The 20,577-nt window shown below is 43.1% G+C and overlaps 2 protein-coding genes across 6 annotated transcripts in view; one reads left to right on the forward strand and one right to left on the reverse strand.

Annotated features, from left to right (window-relative positions):
* TGS1 (trimethylguanosine synthase 1) overlaps window positions 1-14,721 on the reverse strand; it is a 36,638-nt gene extending 21,917 nt beyond the window's left edge. Inside the window, exons 1-8 of the mRNA XM_059901270.1 lie at window positions 14,451-14,721; window positions 9,930-9,994; window positions 8,002-8,174; window positions 6,836-7,652; window positions 4,533-4,650; window positions 3,665-3,751; window positions 2,327-2,501; window positions 285-591 (exon numbers count right to left, since the gene is read on the reverse strand). Of these exons, the coding sequence (XP_059757253.1) occupies window positions 285-591; window positions 2,327-2,501; window positions 3,665-3,751; window positions 4,533-4,650; window positions 6,836-7,652; window positions 8,002-8,174; window positions 9,930-9,994; window positions 14,451-14,554 (1,846 nt within the window). The 5' untranslated portion in view covers window positions 14,555-14,721. The remainder of the gene's footprint in view (window positions 1-284; window positions 592-2,326; window positions 2,502-3,664; window positions 3,752-4,532; window positions 4,651-6,835; window positions 7,653-8,001; window positions 8,175-9,929; window positions 9,995-14,450) is intronic.
* A 93-nt stretch (window positions 14,722-14,814) lies between these two features.
* Window positions 14,815-20,577, forward strand: part of TMEM68 (transmembrane protein 68) — a 33,769-nt gene continuing 28,006 nt past the window's right edge. For 3 of the 5 annotated variants that reach the window (XR_009498357.1, XM_059901264.1, XM_059901267.1), the window contains exon 1: window positions 14,825-14,938. The gene's annotated coding sequence lies outside the window, so the exon portion shown is untranslated. Of the gene's footprint in view, window positions 14,939-15,818; window positions 15,887-20,577 lie in introns of those variants that run through there. The other 2 variants (XM_059901265.1, XM_059901266.1) reach the window with 2 other exon arrangements.

The raw sequence follows: 20,577 nt of genomic DNA on the forward strand, positions 1-20,577 counted from the left end.
GAGTGGCGGCGGCAGAGACCAGTCTTAATGGCACAGATGGAGGCGCTCAAACAGCTTCCCCTACTCTTTAGTGTTTCATTTTATCATGCTTGTTCAGCCAAGGATGCTCTGGGTGCGAAATCACGGCCATTAGCACATTTGCACTAAATATGCCTTCTTTCAACTTACGAATAAACAGCAGTGAATCCTTAGGTATAGATGAGTCGTAAGTGATAACGAGGGAAAAACACACTTAAAACAAGGAATGGAAGTCCGTTAGCAAGCGGGGGCACGTTTAGCCTCACCTTCGGCTTCTACGTGAAGACGGTCTGGTGCAGCCTGGGCGGGGCAGTCCCCCTCATCTGGCACTGCTGCTTCTGTGCTGTCCCTGTCAGTCTTCTCTGTTCCCACTTCCCCAGCTGGAGACACGGCACGACGCGTCCCAGGTTCCGGCTCACTCGTCTCCGGTGGGTCATCCCCTTTTTCAACAGACAATTCTTGTTCCTCTGAACCACTGCTTGTGCAAGTATCTTGCACGTTGTTATGAGAAACTGGCTCCTGCGATGCTTCGTCATCCATTGGTTCATTAACCCATTTTAGGAATTTTTCTACCTGAAATTTTCAGATGTTACCAGCATGAATTAATTCGCAATTACACAGAATATTTCCACCTGCTTTACCATTTGTGACTTGACAAGCTGTGTCACAGTATTAGCTCTGATAAGTACACTGTATCATACAGGTTAATGTGAATAAGTAATTCCAACCTAATTACACTTTGTTATCTGGATGTACCATGACCTTATTAAAGAGCTCTTTAAAAGGAAAAAAACCATCAGCTTAAACACAAGACTATGACCTTCCTGTTAGCAATTAACACTAAGAGGATAAAGCTCTACTGTGCCAGTAACTTTCCATTAAGTCTTCCAACAATATAACCGTAATATATATTACCATTACAAATGTACTTACCTGTTGTTGAGCCATTGCTTTTAGCTTTTCAAATTATATAGAATTTTCTGTAATGGCCCCAGCTATACAATCTATGTTGAATGGTACTCAGCATCAAAGATGAACTCTACAAAGATTTAGTGCCAATCTGTAAAAGCAGTGCTATCTTGGAAAGAATGCGAGCTGCCTTCTAATGAAGCAGTAGAGCCAGTAAAATGATTCCTAAGAACTAAGTTTCTTCTCTGAAATGTTAACAAGGCTCAAGGTCAGATGATATATACTTCCTTGCAATCTTCTGTAACAAGAATATTCTTCACAATAGATCTTCATGACCTTCCTAAGAGTCAGGAAGTGAGAACAAGAGTGACAGAAGACGGACATGGACCATGACCCAGAATCTTCCTGTGAGGGGACTGTGCCTATGTATCAATCGGACGCCTGAGAGCACAACAGTCACATTAACTTTCTTCCTCGGCAATACGTGGCAGTTATGTCTCTGCTCTTCAGCTACAGATGAATGTATGGGAACTATCACATCCAACACATTATAAAAAGGCCCGTCGGGCTGATTGAACTGATACTGGGAAATTTGTTCCAGATATAACCAGGGCCACTAAAATATTAAAATATGACCAGTAACCAACCAATCTGAAATATAATAAAAATAAAACCAGCTATAAATTTGTAGCATGTTTTGGAAAAATGGTGACGTTAAGGAAGGATAATGTACCCTAAGGGTAAAACAAAGTCATCATGGGACCTGAGATTTTGTTCCATTGCTCTATAGTGCTGCTGGAGAGGTGACAGATACAAAATTCTGCCCACTGCATGGCGCTTTTTTCCTATATTGGAGAAGGATCACTCATCAAACCAAACAAAAGCAATTCTAATTACTTTTGTTTTCCAGGTACATAGAAGGCAGGTACAACAAAGAGAGGGGATATAAGTACTCCAGATAACAATGTGAATCACTAAATTAGCCTTGAGGCTCATGCCATTTGGATGAACTTGTTAGTGCAAAGTCTGATCGATCACCTCTAGATGACCTCAAGATTAAGCCTTTCAATAAACGCTGCACCAGAAATTGGACTTCCGGGATCGTACTTAGCCTGAGACAGACAAGCCGTCACCGCACACAAGGCGACTCTGCCTATTGATCGCGCCACAGGCTGCTCCTATGCAGCTTTCACAGAAACCCCTCTCGTATCAGCCCCAATTACCCTCTCTTCGAATTTAGTCACACAGTATAAGCCTTTAGGAAGCAAATGGAAAAGCATTCTAGGTACCCTTATATCTGGTAGAAACAGGGTTCCTGTTTGCAAACAGAAACTTTAAGGAGTCAAAGGTCACAAAAATGAGACTCGATTTGTAAATATAAAGCAAAATTTATACATACCTTACTCAAAGTTTTGCTTTTCTTGAAAAGAGTTTTTCCTGGCTCTTCAGTGAAGAAGATGTGTTTGTTTTTCATATTGATTTGTCTTCTCATGTCCAAGTACTTTGACTTGTACTTCACATCCTTGTGTAGATACCTGACCTGCCGGTGACTGAAATTTGAAATTCCACCATATCTGTGACCAAAGCAAAAGAAGTGGACTCAAACCTTAGGGTCTCGGAATCTGCTTCCTTATATGAAGAGAGAAGAGAACTAACAATTTTCACTATTTTCCTAGTAGCAGCCACTATTTTAATTTCATTTTTTTAAATTAATGGAAATTATGAAATAGAGTGAAAAATGCAGAGGACTTTTTAAGGTCTAGCTTGTATGTTAATTCTCAAGTAAATGTGCAACACCAAAAGTGGGAATATCAACATATCTTACAGATAACAGAAAGGAGAAATTACATTGTAAAATGTAATAAAAAAAACAGCAGGAAACTATAACCCCAATGCATGTTGGGGAAATATAATTCTTTCTCACAGTGAGGTGATGCCAAAGCTCTTTTAACACGTACCTGGATATGTTGAAATTGTCTTAAAAGTGGCCACTAGATTCTTAAATCAATATGAACTAACCTAAGAAGCAAACCCCCATTATTAAAATAATAGATATGTGTCTGCTATGAAGCCTTCGTTGACTCTATTAAGCCTCACTAATTGCCTCTCTTACAGACTGTTAGGGACCCACAGTGTAATATATAATTTAGCACTTATAAACCAACTATGAACAGTTTGGTTTTAAATGTCAGTTGTTATCGTCTACCTATATTATAAACTTCTTTATAAAAAGTGTGTATTATCCTTCTCTTTTAAGTGAAATTGGGTGCTCTAAAATAGAAGAATAGTTAAATCCCAGGTAACAGAATAAATCTCTATGAGTATATACCAGCAAGAGCTACCTAAGTAATTTCTCAATAAAATTACATGTGGGTAGAAATAAATTCTGCCAGGAATTTAAATGTGGCAGTTATCAGGAAAACCCTTTATATTATTAACTTTTATGAACTCTAGCCTTAAATGACTATATGGCTGAAGTACACAGAAATGATTACAATTTTGTAGAATAAAAACATTGGATTGCTATGAAGTGCAACTGAGTTAATACATGTGAATATATCAAATGTACGGTGATAGCTCTACAATTCTTACTAGCAAGAGAGGTTAGTGCTTTAATTGTAACACCTCAAATGTTATGAAATACATAACCATTATTCGCTATCTGGATACCAGAGAGCTTTAGGATAGCTGAAGTGGTTAAGATTTCAGGAAGACAACGGCATTTATGGAAAATTACTTTTGTCCTGAGCCATGCTTGAATCCTAGAAGGGAACCGTCAACATCAAAGTCTGAATCCGGGTTTTCATCGATGTCCAGTTCATGGCTAAACAAATAAACAAAGCAAACAGTGATAAATAAGCCAGTATCTCCAGAGCCCACCAGTTCAGGCAAATATTAAAAGGTACATACAGTTAACCCATGCAAACTTTCCCACCACGACAGTCAACCGCAGTTCACAAACCCAGGACGACAGGAAGAAGAGTACTTTAACCAGGATTTTCCAAATGAGATAAATTACCTAGCGGTGTTTGGGACACAGTAATGAGCACTCAAATCTTAACCATGTCAAGTAGTTATCTCTATTCCTGAACAAATATAAATTTCCCCATTTTCTTTTGGGAAAACACCAGTTAACCTGCAGCCTTAACTAATCTCCTAGGTGATATCTCTAGAGGTTTTCCTTAAAAACAAACAAGGAAACATTTGAGAAGTATCAATCCAACCAAGAAAATTACAAAAGAAAAAATACTGTTAAGAAGGTTGTGATATAAGTAACTCAGTAATCCCCATCTTTTGGGGATACCTTCTAGTGATCCCTACTACCTGGGCGGCAGCAACACATGCAAACGATGAGAAGTAACTCTTGCAAATTAAGTTAAGCTCACTGAACATTTATGGAGAACCCACAGGAACGTACAAGGGCCCGAGAATATAAGTACACACAGAGTCTCTGCCTCTAGGAACTAGTAGGAACCAGAGAGGAGTTAACAGGCAACGTATACCATCTGGAAGGAACACGGCAGAGGCACGCTTTTATGTACTAAGTTACTGAGCCTCTAAAGCTTGCTGACACGTTCTGCAGAGAGAGGTAGTGTGCGACTTGCCTCCTCTTGAGTTTGCTTGGCTTCTGTTCAGGTGGATCTTCGCCACTCTCATCTCCATCAGTGCCGATGAGGCGTGGTCTTTCTTTGATTGTGTTTGCTTCTGATGACTCTTGTGAATCTAAAGAGGTAGAGATACTGCAGTTGATTTCCGCCCTTGGTTTGACAACTCTTCTGTCATTTGCAAAGGCAATCAAAGTATTCCGGGGCCTCTCCTGCAATGAACTGTACGCTAGACCACATCTATCTATTCCACGCATCTACACGCAGAGTGTGCAGCTCGGTCTACTCAAGTCTAAAAGTTTCCATGACCTAACTACTTAAAAAGTGGACTACAGGGAATTCCCTGGTGGTCTAGTGGTTAAGACTCGGCGCTTTCATGCCTTCACTGCTGTGGTCCGGGTTCGATCCCTGGTCGGGGAATTAAGATCCCGCAAGCATTGAGGTGCGGCAAAAAAAAAAAAAAAAAAAAGGTGAACTATAAAACTACTTTTTCCTCACAGCTGTCTAAATCTATACAAATTAATCCACAAAGTTACCTCTGTGATAGCTGTTAGCTATCACATTTTGATGGGATTCTAATCTAAATGACTCTAAAAATGGCATGGTCACATTTGATTAAAAATAACTTCTCTTTATTAAGAAGCAAATACATCTAACTGCCTCTAATATAGCTCTTAAAGTAATAATGGAAGTAAGAGAAAGACAAACACCACCATTTAAAAAGAGTGTCTATAACCTGCGGTGGCTCCGCTGAGCCCCGTGTCTGTGTCCTGCATTCCTTCGGACTGGAGCCAGGAGGTTGGGTGGGACCGGAAGTGGAGAGGGGCCGACCCTGGAGACAGCGGGAGCTCTACTGTGTGAGGACAGGCTATTTCAGGAGACCCCAGCCGCAAACAGTAGAACACATACGTATGGAGAGATGCAGTGTATGCCTTACGTTTTGGTCTCAAGGAGGATCCAAAACAAACCAAAGCCTAGAATTCTCAAATGGATCCTGATGGTGGTCACACTGGAGCCAACTGCAGAAATGTCTAATTATATACCTACCTAAGGGAGCACGCAATAGGAACAGTCTATACACGCACCTCAGAACACAGGCAACACGAAGGCACAGACTGTGAGGTTCACTATGTTTAACAAAGGAAAAAGGTAGGAAGATAAGGGAGGGTAATCAAAAGGAGGAACGTGAAGCAGTTATTGACCAATCTACATACTCCAAGGTTTCTGGTCAAAGTAAGAACAGGACTTACCAAAAGACTAATATAAAATACTCACATTAAAAAAGGATGAAAAAAAAAAAAAAAGGGATGAAAATGACAGCAAAATAGAAAGGAATGAGAACACCATACTGAAGTAAGCGCCATTGTAAGAGGACAGAGAAGCTCATTAGTAACTCTCTAAAGGAAACTGTAGGATGAAGTAAGATCAGTGATCTGAGAGGAGCAAAGCAAACCCACTTGTTAAGTAAAAAGCCAAAACCTTTTGCTTTATATATATGAATGAGGCTGAGAAGAAAGTTGCTATAAACCAGACTTTTCCAGCACCAAACATCAAGGATGCCAAGACAACAAGTCAGTGGGCTTCAGGAGAAGTTCAGGTTATAAAAATGTCCTCCTCTCCCACTTTTCTGCTGCACCAGTTGATGGTCCCCTTCTCCTCACAAAAGCCTTTTTATCTGCCTACTCTAGCCTCTCCTAGCTCACCTCTCACTGGCTTTCTTTAGTCCCGACCCTGGCACCAGTCTGCTCAACAATTATTTCTTAACCACTCAGGCAGGAGTCAACCAAGTTCCTTATCCTGGATATTTTATGAGAATCCTGAAATCAATCCGTTCAGTTACAAAATAATCTTATGCCCTGTTCAGACTCTCTATAGAGCAAGACTTCACTTGTCCCGAGAGAATTCCAGACACAACCCCCATTCAGATTTGCCTAACGGCAAACGTATGCTCACAGCTACTCTTTAGCACATCTCCTATAAACTTAGTTGCTCCAGAGAAACTTGGACATTCCAAGCTCACGCTAAAACTAGATTCCTTAATGGATTTCCAAGTTGTAATTCACCAAGGTGCAAGAGGAACGACTGATACTTTTGAGAACCCTATGCAAATATTCTTTTTATTTACATAAAAGGATAATAACTTGTGACGTAAAAGTAAGATGGATTAGATCATTTCACTATTACACCATAAAATGTAGCGGGCATTATTTAACTCTACCATAAAGGATTAGTGTCAGTCATTTTGCTAAACAGACTAATTTTGTTACCCATTACTCAGTAGGATAAATCTTGGCCAGTCTTACCCTGAGCTGGCTGGCTCGTGCTTCTGTTCCCAGACGAGCTGCTTTCCTTGGTTCCTCCGTTACGTGGTTCACTTTGGCCCGAAGCAGGGCATTCTCTTCCGCTGTGAACTTCACTTAAACGCTGCTGTCCATCACAACTCACAGAGGGATCTAACCGGCTCTGTTCTACTTCCTCTGAATTCAGACTTATGTTACTAAGTCCATCAAGAATTTCACTATGATCTTTATCACTTGAACTAGAGCTTTCGCTACCCATTGATGAAGATGGAGAAGAAAGTTCATCTGCTTTCGTGCGATTTTCGTCTTTCTTGTTGTCAACTTCTGTTTTAGACCCACAAGTATCTGTATCACAGCTTTGTGAAGCATCAAAAGTCCAACCCTGAGCTTCCCAATACTGAAACTGTTCCAAATAATACCAGTACAGCTGGCTATAATGCTGCTCCCATTCCTGCTTTGTATGAGGGACGTTCCAGGGTTCTGAGCACAGCGTCTGACCTGCATGCTTTTCTTCCCAGCTTTGCCACAGCAGTTCTCCCCCGTGTTCCTTCCAGTACTTCTCCCAGAGCTCCGTAATTTCCAGCTTTGGAGATAATGCATTTTCAGCAGGAAGATTCTCACCTTCAATGTCTTTTTTGGTCCAAAGTTCGCACCTCCTGGTGTTCTCATTCTCAGATGAAGATGGGTCATCTGAAGCCAAAATGTCGTCTTCCTCACGTTCTTGTCTCCAAGATTCTCTCTTAATTTCATCTAAGTACTTCTTCTGATGTTTTTTCTTTTTCTTTTTTATTTTAACTTTGTTTCTGGTATTCATAGATACCTACAAAGGTCAATAACTTGAATATAAATTACACTTCAGAAACTGTAAGAAGTAGAATCTAAATCTATTTTGACACTAAATTAAACAAAATACCCTCAACCCCCCAACCTGGGTTTCAGTTACACCAACAGGTGAATCTTACCATCTACGTTTCCAAGAGGAGGAACAATCACACATGGGACATATCACAACTTGCAGTTTTCGTTCACTTACAAATATGTACGTACATTTAAAAAGAAGTGAAGTGCCCTAATTCATGAATGCATTAGATTCGGGATAAAAAGATTCCACGTGATATTTTATGAAGATAGCTAAGAAACAGAAACAAGCAAAGTAAACTAATACTCACCTCAAAATTCTTATGTGCAGACGCCCTACCAAACTGAAGTGGCAGTCCCATGCTTCTCATGAGTTCAGCCTCAGAATCAGGTTCACTTTCATCTGGGTCTACGTCTTTGCTGTCACGTGACTCTGCAGTGCCCTGGGGACGACCGCCTTCTTCCTCTTCTGCAGCTTGCTCTCCTACACGCAGCACTGTTACGTTAGCTTAGTTTTAGAGAAAATTTAGACGCAGGTTTCATCAGCCTCATCTTAAAGAAAAGGAACCTGAGACCCAAAGTTATTACATGACTTGCCCGAAGTAAAGGTGTGCCGATGTGAGTTTTCAAGGGGAAGAAAAATAAAAGGAAAAAAAAAGAGGAACTGATGGGAATACGGACTTGTGAAAAAACAGCCAACTAAGAAGCAGGAGACAAGCCCTAGTCCGGCTCTGCCGGCCGCTGTCCACCGGCTGCTCACTCAGCTCCCCCCGCGGGGCACCTCCTCTCGCTGGGCGCTGGGCACAGCACTGAGGACGCACGAGGGAACGCAGCAGGGCGGCCCCGGGGAAAATGTCTACATTTCCACGTTCCCATCTGCAGCACTGCTGCACTCCATCAGTGGATTTAAAATGGTGACTCGTGGAGTTATTTTAGGAGCTGTTAATAAGGGAGATGAGAGGTAGGTCTTCAGGCCCTCCACGGGAACTTCAGTCACGACTGGATTTACACCCTGGGACTCTGTGGGGAAGTTCATTTAATGAAAACGTTCTGCTGTTAAAAGTCTGAAATCCACTGAACTGGAAGATCCTTTCAAGCTCTCTGATTCTAGGTCTTAGAGAAAACCTGCTTTATCATAACAAAACAAGTTTTACGTTATCCTAATGTGGTATCTAAAAGTAGATCATACCACTAATTGGCCAAATGCCATCCAAATGCTCTATTTTAAAATGGGAGACAAAACACTTTATATATTAGCATACTCAACTAGGGCTGTGCTGCACTCCAGCTACGTGATCTTAGGCAACAGAATAGGGAATCTTCCCACTGCAAAGACGGAGACTGAGAAAAAGAGATCTTAAGTGCACAAATTCTATTAAAAGAAAGAGGGGAAAGAGACACCTATCTAAATAATGAAGGCGATTCCACTTGCCATTCCACTGAATGAACTTGTGAAAGCTCAGCAGACAGCAAAACAGGGAATGTGGATCGGCTCACCTCCGTGCTCCCCTCATGGTGTGCGTGTTTTCTTATGTTAGGTAGGACCCTAGGGTCTAGAGAAACCTTATTTGTACAATGTAACACTGAAATGTAACCAAACGTTTCATCCAGCGTGTAACTGAAGAGGCAGCGATTTGCTCCATCACTGTGAGAGGTGGGGGTTTTCGTGGGTAACGTGACACGCTACTTGTGCTGATTTTAGCCTGCAACTTGGGCCGCAGTTTTCCCCGTGTCCGGAGAAACATAAAAGATCTGTGTGGAAAGGACAAATGGGGCCCGGAGAGGGAAGTCTGACAGAGACCAAGATGGTTTTCAGATAACTAGGTGAGGCTCAAAGCGCAGAACAAATTCTATTCGCTATTTGGGAAAGTTAATCCAGACTGTGGCCTCTTTACTTCAGCCAAAAGACTGTGGCTGTTCACTTGGAGTTTATCCTGAATGGTTTATGTACAAAACTGCTGAAGTATTTAAACAAGGAGGCCGTTAGCGTAGGGTGGCTCTGATGCCTTAGTAGCCTTCCCGAACAAGCCAAAACCTAAGCCAGGGCCAGGGCACTCCGCCCGGAGGAAACGGAGCTCAACTGCCGCACACGAGCAGCCCAGAAAGCTTTTCCAAGTAAGGCAGCTGCGCAAACTACGGCCAGGCAAGTAATTCCCTTGCTTTGCTTCCGCCTCTCCTCCGTACACTACCATGGTTAGTCTTAGCAAAAAAAGGGCTATGTAGCTTCATACTGTATTACCTGCACTGATGCCATCGTCTTTAACGTAGTAGCCTTTTAATCCCAAACCGCACAATTTCCGATCTCTGTGAAGCAAATTAAACAGTCAATATTGAAAAAAATTAAACTATAAATTTAGTGAAAAAACATGCTTAAGGCAGCATAGATTAATAAAAAGGTTAAAAAACAGAAAAGCTATCTGCTAATACATTTTTCTTATCTGTAATATAGAGGTAATAATACATACCTCATAGGGTTCTAATAAGGATTGACTGCACATGTAAAGCATTTGGTATATATCACATGCAAAGCATGCTATAATGATAACTACTAATTTATTAAAATTAAGTGGCAGTTCTGGATATTGGGGAAAGAATCTGATCCTCCTTGTGATATACAAACAGTGAAATATTCTCTAAATTTGCTGTAGAAAGTGAGCATAAACGTGACAAGATTTATCTTACACCTTTATAAACCCACACGCAGACCCTAGTCCATTTGCAAATAGGCCAAATTATCCACTGCCTAGTAGATAAGATATTCATGGTCTGAGCTAAGGTTGTTTTGGGGACTAACATAAAATTAAGTTCTTATTTTATTAAACTGAAACATACATCGAAATAAAACAATTCAGTCTCAATGAGTTTTAAAAAGTGAATAGTTGAACTTTTCTTTACATATCTACTTCTAAATTTTTTCTTTACTAACATAGGAATTTCATAAGCAAAATAAACCTAACAGAACACTTAAAATAAAGGGAAGGGGGGAATTTTGCTATTATCTTCCTACTGGTAAATTAAGCTGTAATAAACTCCATCATAACTGCCATAACAAGGCCATCTGCAAGTAATAGCTAATACCACTTTTCTAATGGGAGCAACAACAAATTCAACAAAACAAAATTCTTGTGTACTTGATATATTTCCTATCCCCCATTTATCTTTTGACACTTTATAAAACGTAACCTAGGTGGTGACTTAGCAGGACAGTGAACGGGGGAGGGGATGAGTGCAGATGTGCTCTGGCAGCATGCCCATGGACCCCCAGCAACTTGGGGCCTGGGGGCGGTGGCAGCCACAGAAGGGCATCGACGGTGTGCCCGCCAGTACCCAAGGGTATGGGGCATGAAGGTGTCAGATGGAGAAGAGGGCCGATATGGTTGCAAGATTGATTACACCGAGCAAATAAGTAAATGCACTGAGGATCACGACAGCCAAGATTCTCCAACACACACATTTGTGTACGTACGTAATATGCGCTTGTAGCCCGCCTAACTGTGTCTGCCCAGGGTGCAGAAGCACTGAACACCCAGCAATGAGCACAGCAAGCACCCAAGTCCTAGTTTCTAAACACTGCTCTCCACTAAAAGGAACCGGGGCACCTGGGAGAAACGGCACTTCCATGCTGGAGCGTAGACTGGAAAATTATATTATTGTGCCAGAAGGTTAGGAAGAGCTCAAAGAATGCCAGGGACCCATCAAAAGGATACAGGGGCCAGTTCAAGGGGCTCCCACCAGCCATCTGAGATGAAAGGAACACCAAAATAAATGATGAGAGTAACAATATATCCATTAATAAATTAACAGTCCAGAGTCCATGTTAATAGAAATAAGGGAGTGAACAAACAACGGGGAGAGAAGGGAAAGTGCTCCACAGAGAATGCTAACTAACAAATGTAGGAGTGATGGACACACTGAATCGCTCTTTGGGAACCTCAGGGGTAGCTGGCTCAGACGGGAACCGGGCTACTCTTCGTTGCGGTGTGTGGGCTTCTCATTGCGGTGGCTTCTCTTGTTGCGGAGCACGGGATCTAGGTGTACAGGCTTCAGTAGTTGCGGCACGTGGGCTCAGTAGTTGTGGCTCACGGGCTTAGTTGCTCTACGGCATGTGGGATCTTCCCGGACCAGGGCCCGAAGCCGTGTCCCCCACATTGGCAGGCAGATTCTTAACCACTGTGCCATCAGGGAAGTCCTGTAATGGTTATTTTTAACAGCCCTATAACACTGTAATTATATGTCCACTTCATATAGATAGTGTATAGAAAATTAAGTGTGTAGATGAGACAGAATTATTACTCCAATTACTGAACTCATAAGACAGTATATTAATGTAATGTCCTCAGAAAATAAAAATTAGTTACAATATTATGTTCTATTTCCTGCCTTTGAGGGGAGGTGTGAAAATAATCTCTTAATTACTGAGCCGTTATTTGGCACCTATGCTAAAGCTCACTTTCTGTTTTCTGCTACATGGGACTGACCTTTCAGTTTAATAATGTATTTGAAGTTGGCCAACAATCAAATGTATTGTTCTTAGAGTTTGAAAACAGACTTTTTCCCTACCTAGAAAATCAGGGTTATACTCATGAGCCTCTGAGCTTCCAGCACGTCTCCCACTCCCAAGGACTTTTCCATGACTATTGGCGACAATTCTAAGACTGTATCTCCAAGATCTTTTTGTTCTAAAGGGTTATAATTTGAGCATTAACTGATCTAAAGGAAAAGACCAAGCCATTCTTTTCTCTTTACCTATTTTGAACTTAGAAGGTAGTTTAAAAAAGTGAAGTAGAGCTTCCAAGTTTTAAGAAAGGTATGAAATTATCTGTAATGAAAAGAATGCACATTTTAGCTCAAAAAGACTAAATGCAATGTAACTGGTGATTTATATGGCAACTGAATTATTTTTGCTGTTGTTGTTTTTGGTTGCGCGATCTTAGTTCCCCGACCAGGGATTGAACCCAGCGCCGGCAGTGAATGTGCTGAGTCCTAACCACTGGACTGTCAGGGAACTCCCAATTGTGTTTTAAATAAAGTGGCTTTAATTGAAATCCAGTTGCATATTGTTTTCTACAGGTAAGGTATTTTTCTCAACATTTTATAACTTATATTCCCTCCCCTTCTTTGCTTTTTTGCGCAGGAGACTTCATGAAGACGGCACCAAGACTCAAATGGGCTGCAGGCTAAGAACTAAAGATGTGCCTTGGCTGGTATGTATACAAGCTTCGTTCTAGGCCCGCACATTGCTGCTACTAGAGGCATCTTCAGAGATGCAAATCTGAACCTGTCTTCTACAAAGTCCTGCATGTCTAGACCCTGCGTATCTCACCAACCCTGTCTTCTATTTTTCTTTCCCAGTCATTTTGCTTCCCTTTCACAGGCTTTCTTTTGCTCCCTCGAGGCTTTTTACAGAGTTCTGCCTTGCTGGGAATGCTTCCGCCCACTCAAACATATCCCGGTTTATTTCCACTCACCTTTTGGACCACTTTTCAAACGCTACTTTCTCTAAGAAATCTCTGTGATCCATGGCAGAAGGTTGGGTTTTTGCTATAAAAGCACCTGGCACTTCTCTCCCATCTTGTACTTACAACTATAATTAACCAAATAATTACGTACCTACTGTCTTAATATTGATCACCTTTGCTAGAAAGTAAACTCTAAGGATGTAGGGAGGCTGTGCCTGATACCCCAGTGCTAACCAGTACCTACCACCACGGAGCACAGAGAGAATTCGCTGAACGAACACACGCCTGCATGAATACAGAGACGACAGTATGTTGCTTTTTTTTTTTTGGCCGAGCCCTGTGTCTCGTGAGATCTTAGTTCCCTGACCGGGGATCGAACCCCCGACAGTGGAAGCGCGGAGTCCTAACTCCTGGACGGCCAGGGAAGTCCCCAGACGACAATATTTTTTCATTAAATTTAATACAGCGCTTAATTTTTTTTTCCGGATTAATTTGCCGATTACTCCACAAAAACACATGGCGAATAGTGAGAATTCCTTGCAACTTAAATTCTATCTTAATTCTATAATTCTAAATAAACTATATTAAAAGTATCACATAAAATTCACTTCCACAAGTTGAATCTAACAATAAGCCAGTGAGAGGATTAGGGTAGATATACCTGTCTCAGAGATTAAGAAAAAAAAAAGGATTAAGTGGTGGAACTCACACACCTAATATATATATATATATATATATATTTAAAAAAAAAATCCCTAAAATCCAATTCTTGAGTCAGTGCTTTCCTACCCACTAACTGCCTGCCACGCAGGGCAATTTGTGGCCGAAACAAGTATTTTCCAAAAATAAGCACGGCTCAAAAACTGATGTGATTATAGTTAAATCTTTTCTCCCGGGTAATGAGAAGTTCTATTTATGTGCATTTGCGCTTTAATAAACCTTAAGGTTTAAAAAAAAAGATGTTAACCAGAAACGTTACTCATCTTCAAACCTCCACCCTGTGCTATCACATCCCAGATCGCTTTCATTTCACTTCCCCGCAGCTTGTGACCGTCCCCTCAGTTGACGAGTGTAAAATGACAAACCCGGGCCACCACGTTCTCTCCTAACAGCCCGCAGAGCAGACTTACTCCATCACTTCAGGGCCGTGGGCGAGCACGCCGTAAAGCCCGAGGACGGTTCTTCCTTTCTCTCAGGCACCACTGTGCCCGACGGTCGGACACTCTGGCCCCGGTCCCGGGGATCCATCGCCACCCCAACCCCTACAGGTCGGGAAACCGAGAGGCCCGCGTGCGACTTACTCCACAAACGCCCTGGAGCAGAGGCAGAGGATGCACGAGCCCTCCCGCAGGTCTTCAAGGAAGAGACACATCTCCGCCACGAAGCTCCACTTCTCGCAGTACATCGTAGCGCCTCAGAGGAGGCGGCCACGCGGCAGACGGCGCGGGAAGGCCTCCCGGCCGCTGTTCGGCTGCTGGGGACCGAGGGGAGGACTGGAAGCGCGCCCGGCTGCCGGGGAGGAACGGGCCCAGGAGCGTTCCAGCCCGGAGCACGGGAGAAGCCGCAGACGGAAGTGGTTCCGGGGGTGGAGCACAGGAAGGGACGGGGCGACGGGCGGTGTCACACTCAACGCTGCTCGGGCTGCAGCCGGCGCTTGGCTTTTTCCTTCCGGGTCTCTCGGGGAGAACGGCCGTTCGAGTGCCTCCGCTTCCCCGGGTGAGCCACCGAGGAGCTCCCGCCGCTGCTGCGCGGTGAGGGCGAGCCGAGCCCCCTCTGCTTGCCGCCCGAGGTGCGTCGTCCCCGCCTGGGCCTCCCCGCGCTCCTCGGCGCCCTGCCAGCCTCCGGGGCCGGGGCGCCGCGGCCGCGCTTCTCGTCTCGCCGGGGCCGCGCGGAGTCCCCGGCCTCCCGCCGGACTCGGGCTTCGGCTGGGGCCCCAGAGTGGCCGGGAGGGAAGGCCCTGCCTGGGTCACAACGAGCCCATTCACCTCGGCCCGCATCTCCCCTCGCGCCCCAAACGCTGCAGTTCGGCGGGCGCGGCCTCCACTTGGGTCGGGGCGAGGTGCCTCCCCCCGTCCCTGCAGGTCCCTGGGCTTCCCGGGGCCGCTCTGGTAGGGAGGCGAGTGGAGCCCACTGTGTGAAGCCGAAGGTGGTCGTGGGGAGGGGGTCGCGTCCACACACGTCAGGCCCGGGGGGAGTCCTGGTCGATGCCCCTTTATACCACCTGTGTGACCCGGGCGGGCCACGGAACCCTCCTGGGCCTCGCTGTGAGCATCTGTAAATAGGGATGATTCGTAGGACCTGCTTCCTCGGACTGCTGGAAGGATCGAAGTGGGTATCAGACCTCTCACCTGTGCTGTTAATAGTCCGGGTGGGTCTGTACTCTGGAGGCGCCTGGCACTGTTTCGGTCTCCGGAGTCTGCAGCCTGTGAAACAGGGCTCAGCCCTCCAGCTGCTGATTATATACGAAAGATACATGTGCACAAACCAGGATGTCGAAAACTGGAGCAGCGCTGCTGGATTTGAAAAAAGCAATCAGTGTTTGGTGCGTGGCATTGGTTGAGATCGCCCAGGCAGTTTCCTCCTGAAGCACGTTCAGACTTGAAGGTTGTCGGAGCACTTAGGACTTGGCTTGTGCGATGGATGCCGGAGTTGGTTTGGTATTCCTTTAGAATATGTAAGAGCTAAGATAAAATCCAGACGTTTAGAATGGCCCCTAATATTTTGGCCGCATTTACTGGTGAGTGGAAGTAGAAGGTTAATGTTCAAATGAAATGTTTATTCCCGCATCCTTACTGCTGCCTTACTCATGTTAGTGACTCAAAAAGATAAGACTGCTGCACAGTTACACCAGTACGGTCGTGTTAACATTTGGGGGATGAGGATAGTTAAGAAAATAAGGGTGGAACAATAATTATGAGACAGAGTGGAAGATTTTAGCTAGGACATTCTAGGATTGAAAAAACAACAACAAAAAAAACCACCTTGAAAGGTAATTCATCTCAGAAGCTAGAGTTCGAAGCTTGAAATCCAAAAGATATTGCTTTAGAGATAAAATGGTTGAGTTTGCCAGATATCATAACTGAAATATTAAACTTCAGTTTTATTGATGGTTTGAAGTAGAGTGTACTCACTAAAACTGAGTACAAAAGCCCTGTTGAACCATTATTAAATCTGCAAAAAGGAAAAGGGAAAATTAATTTGGGTTTCAGTGAGTATTTCTTGTAGTTGGCATTTTCAGCACATCCTCAATGTGGCTCATATACTAAAAGTAAGAAATGAATCTGCTGCCATCCATGGTGCTAAAAGTACCAGTAATGGTTAAAAAAAAAAAAAAAGGAATAGATTTATTTCCTTAAGTTTTTGTAGAAAACAAAACAAAAAAATCCTGTTTTATTAGTTTTTGAAATATTCTGATTTTAAACATCTATAAAGTTAATTATTGTAAATGTTCCTTGCCATCAATGTCAACATGCTGATATTTCAGCTTGTCAACTTTTTCTTACAAGTTATGTGAATTCCAGATGGCAAAATATGTGATGCATAGGACTGTTTCACTGGAGATTTCTTGGGGGGAGGGGTTAGGAAATAACCTAGAATTTTGGTAACTAAAATATTATATCTCCCCCAAAACATCTTTTAACAATTACAGTTTTTATTGGATTAAAATAAAGTGGTAGGGAGTCACGTACAGCCTATGGTAAATTGGAGGGGAAGAAGAGCCAGGCAGAAGTAGAGGGAAGATAGAAATTGCAATCTTAATATTTTCAGCCTTTCTGTTAGAGAGAGAGAGAGAGAGAGAGACTTGAAGTATAATGAAAATCAGGAAGTAGGAGAACTGGGTTTTAATTTTGGCTCTTGGTTTTTCACTGAATTAATTTAGTAACTGGGTAAGTCAACTTGGCTTTCTACTGTTAACTTTTCTGCAAAATTAAGAGGTTGTATTCATTGAGTTCTAAGGCCATTTTCCCATTTTATCATAAGTAAGTATTTTATCAATTCAAAAGCTTGTTATTTAAATTCCTTTGATAGTTCTCTAGTGACAAACTTTAGGACACTGTCTTGGTCCACATTTTTGTCAAAAATTTGGATGAACAGAGTTTACATCCATCTGTATTTAGTTAGCCAGCATTGGTTAGGTGCCTAGTATGTGCTAGGCATATTATTCTAAGTGCTTTTACATATGTTTTCTCATATAACGATCTATTTAGTGACATATCCCCTGTGTTTAGAATAGTGCCGAGTGCAAACTACATACTTGTTTGATAAATATTTATTGAGTAAATTAATTAAAAACCGAGTGATGTAAGTCTTTTTGGGGGCATCCTCTTTCTTATACACTGTATTCTATCCCCTCTGGCCTAGGCCTCAACAATAATCTCTCTTGCACATCCAGTTCTCGTTCTCCCATCGATACATCATCATTGGTATTAAAAACTTCTGTATTTTTGTTCATCGTAAGACATCAAACTTGATCCACATTCCCTTCTGGATACCCACCTGTTTTTCTGTTCCTTTTTGCAACAGTAATCCTCTGAAGAATTGTCCGTATTTGCTATTTCCAATTTATTCCCTCCCATTCTTTCTTGAACTTTCTCCACCTGACTTTTATCCCCACTGTATCAAAACCATTCTTATCAGGGCTTGTCAGTGCCTCTGTGTTGGAAAATCCAAGGATCAATGATCTTTATCTTACTAGACCTCCCAGCGTCAGTCATATGAAACAGCTGAGGACTCCTTCTTTCCTGAAACACTTTCTTACTTTGTCATCCAAGATGCCACGCCGGGAAGGAGAATGCTGGTTCCTCTTTGGCTTCCCAGCTTCTAAAGTGTTGAATGCCCCAAGGCTCAGTCTTGGAAACTTTTATTTTATATTCACTCCCTAAAGGGACCTTGTTTAGTTTTACGGTTTTCAATACTGGTCTGTATGTCACCGAATCCCAGGTATATTTCTTTAGCCCTGACCTTCCTGCTAAACTCTGCTTGTGTCCAGCTGCCTACTGAACATCTCCACTTGGATGTCCAGTAGAACCTTAACGTGTTCAGACCTGAATTCCTGATGGCCAGGAATTCCTGTGGTGTCTAAACCTGTTCTTCTGGCAACTCCATCCTCTCACAAGCAAGCTGACGATGATGATGATGGTGATAGTAACACTTGTTTAGTGCCTTTATGGTGGAAGGCACTCTTCTGAGCTTTTTTCACGACAGTCTCATTAGGTAGGTACTGTTGATATTCTCATCTTATAGATGGAGAAACTGATGTTACGTAACTTGTCTGGGTCACACAGTAAGTGGCAGAGCCTCCCAGGATACAAACCCATGTTGCCTGGACACCGTGAGGCCATATCGGACTTCCCCTCTCGCTCACATTCTGCATGCATTCACCAGCATATCCTGTTGGCTTTATCCTCAAAATATATCCAGAAGCTGATCATGTCTTACAGCCCTCACTCTGGCACACATGTCCCAGCCACTTTCATCACTCATCTCAGTGACTGCAATAACTTCCTGTTTGCTCCCTGTGCAATGTATTCTCCACACAGCAGTCATTTAGAACCCACCCTTCTGGTGCCTTTTCCATCTCACTTAGGTGAAAGCTGGCCCACAAAGTTCTGCAGTGCTCCCCACTTCTGACTGCCCCCCCCCCCCGCCCTGTCCCTCTTCCTCAGCCTGACTGCTTTGCTGACCACCCCAAGTGCACATCCTTTGTACTCACTGTTCTTTCAGCTGGAATTCTCTTCCAAATGCCCACACGGTTTGCTTCCTCACGTCCTCAGGTCTTGGCTCAAACATCCTTTTAGAGAAGCCTTCCGAGACCACGCTGTATAACGTAGCAGCCCTCTCCTCCTTACCCCCTTGCCTGCGGGATGTCGTCTCCATGGCACCTCCATCATCTAATGTAGTATATCTAAGTTCTACTGTTATCCCAGTTTTATCGATCTTAGCAAACCCAGGCCCAGGCGGGTTACTCTACCTGCTCTGCTCGATATTGGGTAAGCAGAGTCAGTCACAGGGTGTGACCTGAGTGGTGAAAGGTTACGGAACCAGGTCCGAGGGGTGGATGAAAGGATTAATAAGGATTCTGACTAGAAAAGAGGATTCTGTAGCTTTGTGATGGCTGTCCTACAACTTGAGAGGTTGTCTAGTGGAAGAGGTTCAATGGTACAGAGCTAGGTCCATGGGGAAGATTCCAATGAAGTAAGTGTAAGGAAGATCTTTTTAGCATTTCGATGAACAGTTTTGATGGTGGAAAGGGCACCTTTTGAGTTTTCTGTTCTGCAAGGTTTTAAATCAAATTCAGGGTTGATCATTTTTGGAGCAGATCCTTGCGTGCAGCACTTGGACGCTGTTAGCAGACGGCTGGATCTTGCGAGGGGTCCGCATAGCCTCTGTCCCTGGGAGTCTGCCTTTGCACTGTCCCTCTCTCCTCCACTGTGTGTGCTAAGTGTGTGTAATAAATCAGAACATAACTATGCACAAGAGGTATAGTTCTTTTACCAATTTGGGTGGGGTGAGGTACTAAAGAAGGTTTTAAAATCACAAGATTTTACAATCCTATTAAAAATTGGAAATGAAACTAGATTTTTTTTTTAAGTCTTTTTGATGTGGACCATTTTTAAAGTCTTTATTGAATTTGTAACAATATTGCTTCTGTTTTATGTTTTGGTGTTTTGGCTGCAAGGCACGTGGGATCTTAGCTCCCTGACCAGGGATCGAACCTGCACTCCCTGCTTTGGAAGGCGAAGTCTTAACCACTGGACCACCAGGGAAGTCCTGAGGCTAGATTATTGGGACAATTGTATTAAGCAGTAAGGGTCAGATCACGAAAATGATTGGTTTTCATGCCTGGGAAAAGCTTCTTTTAACATATTTGAGAAGCTATCATAAATTTTTTTTTTTTTGACAAATGATCTGGCATCATTTTCTTTGACTCTTTTTTTAAAAAATTAATTAATTAATTAATTAATTTTTGCTGTGTTGGGTCTTCGTTTCTGTGCGAGGCCTTTCTCTAGTTGCGGCAAGCGGGGGCCACTCTTCATTGCGGTGCGCGGGCCTCTCACTATCGTGGCCTCTCTTGTTGCGGAGCACAGGCTCCAGACGCGCAGGCTCAGTAGTTGTGGCTCACGGGCCCAGTTGCTCCGCGGCATGTGGGATCTTCCCAGACCAGGGCGCGAACCCGTGTCCCTTGCATTAGCAGGCAGATTCTCAACCACTGCGCCACCAGGGAAGCCCCCAATTGTAAATTTTAATGTATTAATATTTGAAAGCTCTTTCTGCTGAGATGTAATTCATCATAATATTCACCATTTAAAAATGTGCAACTCAGTGTTTTCTAGTATATTCACAAAGTCGTACAACCATCACTACCATCCAGTTCCAGAACATTTTCATTATCCCCCAAAGACACCTCTGTTTCCATTGGGAGTCACT

The sequence above is a fragment of the Balaenoptera ricei genome, chromosome 17, assembly GCF_028023285.1.
Source record: "Balaenoptera ricei isolate mBalRic1 chromosome 17, mBalRic1.hap2, whole genome shotgun sequence".
NCBI lineage: Eukaryota > Metazoa > Chordata > Mammalia > Artiodactyla > Balaenopteridae > Balaenoptera > Balaenoptera ricei.